This window comes from Engraulis encrasicolus, chromosome 12 (assembly GCF_034702125.1).
Source record: "Engraulis encrasicolus isolate BLACKSEA-1 chromosome 12, IST_EnEncr_1.0, whole genome shotgun sequence".
NCBI classification, from domain to species: Eukaryota; Metazoa; Chordata; class Actinopteri; order Clupeiformes; family Engraulidae; genus Engraulis; species Engraulis encrasicolus.
This window is the reverse complement of record NC_085868.1, coordinates 19,145,862-19,153,361: the sequence shown is the minus strand read 5'-3', so window position 1 is coordinate 19,153,361 and position 7,500 is coordinate 19,145,862. Positions and strand designations below refer to the sequence as shown.

Sequence of the window (7,500 nt, the reverse complement as noted above, 5' to 3'; positions counted from 1 at the left end):
TGAGTGTGTGTCTGTGTGTGTATGTGCAGGATTTTTTCTCTGGTGAAGAACCATTACAATTAAGGCACAGCTAAAATGGAGCAGTAAGTTAGGGCACCTTGTCTTGTTGCTAATGCAATGGCAATGAACGGATTCAATCTTGACCCGCCCCTGATCTAGCAGTATCATCCCAAATTTCCACTCCCAAGTCTCTCGCCCTTCACCGCTCCCTGTGCCAAATAACGGTACCCTCCCTGAAACTTTTCCTCTTCCCAGTCTTATAAAAGTAGTACAGTTGAGTATAGAAACATGACTGAAGTGTACTTAACATTTTAAAATGTGTATTAATACTATTTTTGCAAAGCACACAACGTATGCACTCTTCGTCCTGCACCTGGTGTCTGTGAGGTGGGATGTCTACACTTTTATTTTGTTAGACTCTATTTGTGAGCCTCTTTGTGAGCAAGCGACTGTCTCTTCCTCCCCCTACACCGCTCATGAAGCCCCCATAATGATATGACCCCTGCGTGCCTTACACCGGGAACACACCGGGCGCGTTTGGAGGCATATGACGAGGTAAGGGGGCGCTTGTTCAAAAAAGTTTGAGAACCATTGATGTAGGGCCTACCTAGGGTAGGTACTGTATTCGTGTGTTGGTGCAGCTTACCTTTGCACACTCCATTGACTTCCACCTGGCCCGGTGGACACGACCTGGGTGGCGACTCTATAGTGACTGAACACAGTGCAAGAATGGGAACAGAATTATAGTTACTCAGAGGTGTTAAAAGTAAATAGTAAAACCAAATTTGTGGTGTAATCACAACAGTAGCACATGTTATTACGTAGTTGTTACACCAGTTAATCTATTGTGCCAAATAAGGTGGACAGATTGTGTTGTTACTTAAAAACACAAAAAAACGAACAATACCCAACCACTGATGTAGCTGATCACAAGACAAGTACGCTGGTCTACTGGTTACTCAGATAAGTTAGCTATGTTGGAAGGACATTGTGTTGCTTTATTTTCACTTTTCCTATTACTTTTGACACCTCTGGAATCACTCGTATGTAACACCAACTGATATCAAACCTTCCAAAACACAATTTACTGCTGACACTCATAGACTCATGCCTCTTTTCCATTACCAGTTTTCTGGTAGGCCTACAGCTCGACACAGCGCGACTCAGCCACCACTTTTTGCTATACGATTGAGCCATGTCGTGCCTATTCGAAAAACAAAAAGTGGCGGCCAAGTTGCGCTGTGTCGTGCTGTAGGTCTATCAGAAAAACGGCAGTGGAAAAGAGGCAAAAGCATACCCTACAGCAGGGGTCCCCAAACTAAGGCCCGGGGGCTGGATGCGGCCCGCCACGCCCCTTTGACCGGCCCTCCACCTCTTTGCACCTCACCATTTGAACTGCCCCAAAGAAGCAATCCTATCTTGTCTTGATAGTTCCTCATCTCACTGTAATATAAACAGGCCTACCATTTCTATTGTATCACTCATAAACTGTCAATCACCATATTTTTCTAACCTTTCCTTGGTATTTGTACATGGTTATTAGAAATTGAAAGGAATACCTGTGGTATTTCAAATTGAAAAACATGTGAAGTACTCACTTCTTTTGCAAATCACTTAGTAATGATTAACTATTTTGTGCTAGAAATTATGGTTATAAAAGCCCACATGATTGATCCCAGCCCCTGATCACAGTCATGAACGGCAATGTGGCCCCCAGAGAAAAAAAGTTTGGGGACCTACAGTGTTTCTTTTGTACTTTTGTTGGTCAATGAAGGCGGGCTACACCTGACCTACACATTTTTTGTGAAACCAACTTAGATATTGCATTCACAATACAAGATCCCTTTCTTTTTTGGGGACCTGCTCAAGGTGGTAGGACGGTGTTTCTCGTCAAAGTGGCTGCCGTCACTAGTAGGGAAAACTATGCCCTGTCAACACATCCCATATAACCCATATACACACCCGAGGGCTATACTATACTAAGAAGTTGGTTCAGGAGTAAACCAGGTTAAGTTAAGAAGTAAATCATCTAATAGAAGAGCCTGGAAAATGAGGACTCCAGGTTCTTTTATTAGACAATTTACCTCTTAACTTAACCTGGTTTACTCCTGAACCAGCGTCTTGGTATACCTGCAGGCCCTTTCTTTGGAACATCTAAACCAGGGGTGGGAAATCTCTTTCATTCGAGGGGCCACTTCAAGTTTTATAAAGTCCTCCAAGGGCTGTATTTTGAACACAAACCAGCATTTCACCCTGCACTTTAGGCCTATATTGAATGTGGCCACCTTTACAACAGACCCCACCTGCACTAGGTCCCCTGAAAATATAACTTAACTATATTGCAAATGTAATTTCTAATATTCCTTTACAAAACATATTTCATTTGAAACTGCATAACATTAAAATTATATCAGGGACCGGATAAGACAGCTTCAAAGGCCATAGACGGCCCTCGAGACATTGTTCCTCTCAGCCTGGTCCAGACATACACATTGCTTCAAACACATACAACATTCACCTGGACGCTTTCTATTCCATAACTGTGGCTCCTATTCAGGCGGTGAACTGCAGGTCAGTGCAACATTTCTTCCCGTTTAAATTCTTACTCTTTGTAGGGCACAGGGAAGCTGACAGGAGAGGACAAAGGGGTCACTTGTCCTGGGCCCAAGGAGAGAGGGGGCCCCAATTGGATCCTCATTACGTTGAATGTATTGGGTTTGGGGCCCTTTCAGATGTCTTTTTCCCGGGCCCAGCCAAAGCTGTCAGTGGCCCTGGGTATGAGCAGTACCTTGAAGTTTCTTCCCCTCTGACCTTCCATACACAGTTTCCTTTCGAAAACGTTTCATACATACTTTCCTTTCACCAAGCCAGCCAGTATGTCCTTTTAAAAACAACTTTTTTGTAGCACAGCTTTTGACTTTCAACACAGATGTATAGAACGTGTAGCTTTTCACATAGGCCTGCAACATGAAGCCATTTCTTTTCAAGGATTTGTATTCTATAGTAATGACTCTCACAACGCATACAAAGCACTGAATTGATACCTGTGCAGAGTCCAACTAAGCCAAGTCATCTTTGTAAATTACAAAGGGTACAGTACCTTGGACGTTCTTCTCCTTTTCACTTCCCATAAACACTTTGCTTTTGAAAGCATAGACGAACAATTAACTGTACACAATACAGTGCACACAACACATGGAGGATTTGCGATCAAGGCCGTCTATACTGCAGGAGGTGGCTTTGATACAAAGCGCTGAAGGGATCTCTTGCTGGCTTGTAACCATATAACCATCTGGTAACCTGGTGTTGCACAACTCGATTCAAAAGCAAGCTGTAGGAAGAGGAGGAGATTGCTGTAATGTAGCGCAAATGTCTACATCTCCACATAAAAACCTGGGCCAAAAGTACTTCATATTAAGCAATTCCGACTGTGCAATTTAGATGTTACATCAGAGATTGTGTGCAGTAAGTAAAAAAAAGAAAACCCGCCTACACATTGCTTGCCAGCTAGAGAACAGACGGCGCTTCAGAGTTCAGACATCTCCAAAAGAAATCTCTCTCTCTCTCTCTTCCTCTCTCCCTCTCTCTCTCCCCTTCTCTTGCATAATGTGTTGGAATTGGAATTGAAAGAGAAATGGCGGAAATGCCTCGGAAACCTGAATTGTAAAAATCTAAAACTAGCCTCAGAAACAGACTGAGGTCGTGTCAGTAGCTCTTCTCTTCTTCTCCGTCCGGATCTGTGTGTGTGTGTGTGTGTGTGTGTGTGTGTGTGTGTGTGTGTGTGTGTGTGTGTGTGTGTGTGTGTGTGTGTGTGTGTGTGTGTGTGTGTGTGTGTGTGTGTGTGTGTGTGTGTGTGTGTGTGTGTGTGTGTGTGTGTGTGTGTGTGTGTGCCTAGTGCCTGCATGTGTGCTGGTGTCTGCGTGTGTCTCACTCCCACATTTGCATGTTGTTATTGTGGCCGGGAGCCCTTGGCAGTTCGGTGGCTGCAAAATAGTCCTTTCATTCTCACGAAAGTGTTTCGCTTGTTCTTTTATTCAGCTTCATTGTGTTTATTTGCCTAGGTCCATTACCATTGCCATATTGGGCTTCATGTAGGCCTACATTCCAGAGGACACGGACTAAAGCCCCAGGAACAAGATCACTGGCAGTTACCGACATAAACATTGCTCTGAAATGAAATAGAGAAGATTTGATCTTTTAGTTGTTGGTGTGAGGTCAATGCTCAACCCTGAGAGAACCAGGATGGAGCAAGCTGTTGTTGTCACTGTTGTTGTTGTTGTTTGTTGAATGACATTAATGGCTAGTTTCATTTAATGTACTTTTCAAGTTCAAGTTTAAATTCAAGGGATTTATTGTGTGCATGGATGCTTGTATGATACTCCATGTTCTCCACTGGTAACATGGTAACATTCCACAGGCCAAGTAAAGGGCAAAGTTAAAGTTGTCAAATGTGTTTCAATTATAATAGCAGTAATGTTTTTATGTAGGCTACATTTCTCAATAGGACAAAAGCAAGACAAGATGGTTTAAAGTCAATTCCCAGTCAACCCCCCACATATGTCGAAGACATGTCAATGGCTATTACATGGCTGTTACATACTGTGTAGACTTCTTCTTATTAGCCTACTATTTTAAAAATTAATATCATTGTTATTGTATCCCATACATCCTTGCGAATGCAAATTAAATTGATTTATTTCTAATATGCGTATATTTAACATATTACGTATTTTTTGCAGCGATAATTCAACAATTTAACAATTGATCCTCTTCTGGAGTGTATTTGGTCCCATGTTGAATCAACACTACATTTCTTTTGTTGTGTAATTTAATTTCATCGTGTTATACTTTGGCACAGTATTCCCATGCACCCTTGGAGTATACCATACTGTATTTGGATACTGTGTAGAATTAATGGGACACTGTGTGAGATTTTTAGTTGTTTATTTCCAGAATTCATGCTGCCCATTCACTAGAGTTACCTTTTTCATGAATACTTACCACCACCATCACATTCTAAGTATTCATTATGACTGGAAAAATTGCACTTTTCATACATGAAAAGGGGGATCTTCTCCATGGTCCGCCATTTTGAATTTCGAAAAATAGCCATTTTTAGCTGCAAAAATGACTGTACTTGGACCATACAAGAAAATATTTGTTTATTACTTAGTAAACTTTCACGTAAAGATCAAATTTGGCAATAGGCAGCCCAGTTTCAATGAGCAACATAGTTGCAGTACCTTTTTTGACCATTTCCTGCACAGTGTCCCTTTAAGACTAAACCTTGTAATTGTGTAATAGTCCTATATTACCTTTGGCACAGTATCCCATGCACCCTTGGAGTATACCATACTGTATTTGGATACTGTGTAGAATTAAGACTAAACCTTGTAATTGTGTAATAGTCCTATATTACCTTTGGCACAGTATCCCATGCACCCTTGCGTGGGCTGCAGGAAGTAGAGCAGGAAGTCGCCGCAGTTGCGTACGGAGATGGGGATGCGGAACAGGCAGCAGTCCTTGGTGCTGCCGTGGAAGAACTGCCAGGTGGCGCACGCCGACAGCTGCCGCACCTCCCCGGGCTGGGGCAGGGAGCTGTCCTTCAGGGAGAGCCAGACCGGGGCCTGGGTACCACAGCGGTTCATCTGGAGGAGGAGAGAAGGGATGGGAGACCAGGGAGAGAGGGGAGTTAGGAAGGAGAGGAGAGGAGAAGGAGAGGAGAGGAGAAGGAGAGGAGAGGAGAGGAGAGGAGGGGAGGGGAGAGGAGAGGAGAGGAGAGGAGAGGAGAGGAGAGGAGAGGAGAGGAGAGGAGAGGAGAGGAGAGGAGAGGAGAGGAGAGGAGAGGAGAGGAGAGAGAGGGGAGTTAGGAAGAGGAGAGAAGAGGAGAGGAAGGATAAGAGAGAGGGGAGTTGGGAAGAGGAGAGGAGTGGAGAGGAGATGAAAAGAGAAGGGAAGAGGAGGGATGGGAGAGAGGGGAGTTAGAAAGGAGAGGAGAAGAGAAGGACAGGAGGAAGGAGGATATATAGGAGGGATAACTGCTTGAGCTGCTCTGCAGGGAGAGCCAGACCGGGGCCTGGGTACCACAGCGGTTCATCTGGAGGAGGAGAGAAGGGATGGGAGACCAGGGAGAGAGGGGAGGAGAGGAGAAGGGAAGATGAGGGAGGGATGGGAGTTAGAAAAAAGAGGAGACGATAAGGATAAGGGGGTAAAGAGAAGGGATAATTCTCCCTGAGCTGTCCTTCATGGGAGAGCCAGACAGGGGCCTGGGTACCACAGAGGTTCGTCTGGAGGAGAAGGGATGGGAGAGAGGGGAGTTAGGAAGGGTTAGGAAGGACATGAGAAGAGAAGGATAGGATGACAACAACATGATACAGTTTTAGGTAGAACCAGTTTACTGTAAACCAGTTGGATCCAGAACTGGTTTGATGCGGTTTGAACCGGTTTGATCCAGAACCAGCTTGAACAACATTCGCTCCTTTTGATCCAGAAATGGTGGAATGGATAGAGGGATAGAGAGAGTATGAAGAGGAATGAATGGATGGAAGAAGAGAGAGGGATGGATGTGGAGAGTGTGTTGGGCAATAAACAATAAATGAGAAGACACACACTCTCACTCTCTCTCTCTCTCTCTCTCTCTCTCTCTCTCTCTCTCTCTCTCTCTCTCTCTCTCTCTCTCTCTCTCTCTCTCACACACACACACACACACACACACACACACACACACACACACACACACACACACACACACACACACACACACACACACACACACACACACACACACACACAAAGTAGGGTAGAGAGAGTGAGAGAAATGGAACAAGAAAAAGACTAAGAGATGAAGATTTTTCATCTGCGACTGTGATTTCCTCAAATGCATAATAAATGGGCGAGGACGATCATTTTGTGAAGAAAGTTTCAAGTGGAATCATTGGCCACCCAATATTGCGCTCTGAGACAATGTGCAATAATTTGAAGGGCTATAAAAACAGAGTTTAGCCAAATGAAAAGTTGGAAAAACTAAACTATATGCAGAAATGACCCAGAATCCATATAAAACCTTTCACTGTGACGTGAGTGTAAGGAATAACACATATCCCACACACTGATTTAATGAAATAGGCCTACTGTTATTTTCGAAGTTAAAATAATGTTTCTTAAAATCATTTCACAGCTTGATCAAATTGTAATGGGGTGAAAGTTTTGGGTATGTTTGGTGGAGAGGGCTGACTCTTTGTAGTCTGACTGAGAGAAATCTACGGTCTAGCTAGTTGATAGGTGGCTGATACGCGGCAATGAATATGCTTCTTAGATAGTCATATCCATAAAATAGTGACACTGGCTTGCGCTACTGCTGAAATGTCTCTGACCCAGATACTATTGTCCTTGAGTCTACACCTACACTTCTGCTAATATTGGTACAGCATATTACATAAGTAAGTACATAAGCTGGTACATAAGATACGCTGCCCTGACGTGTGCTGCTGCTGAAACCTC

At 43.7% G+C, this 7,500-nt stretch overlaps 1 protein-coding gene across 1 annotated transcript in view; it reads right to left on the bottom strand.

Moving 5' to 3' along the window:
• The window catches only part of LOC134460383 (von Willebrand factor D and EGF domain-containing protein-like), a 163,169-nt gene that overhangs the window by 136,365 nt on the left and 19,304 nt on the right, over positions 1–7,500 (bottom strand). The window contains exons 3-4 of the mRNA XM_063212814.1: positions 5,420–5,648; positions 647–712 (exon numbers count right to left, since the gene is read on the bottom strand). Of these exons, the coding sequence (XP_063068884.1) occupies positions 647–712; positions 5,420–5,648 (295 nt within the window). The remainder of the gene's footprint in view (positions 1–646; positions 713–5,419; positions 5,649–7,500) is intronic.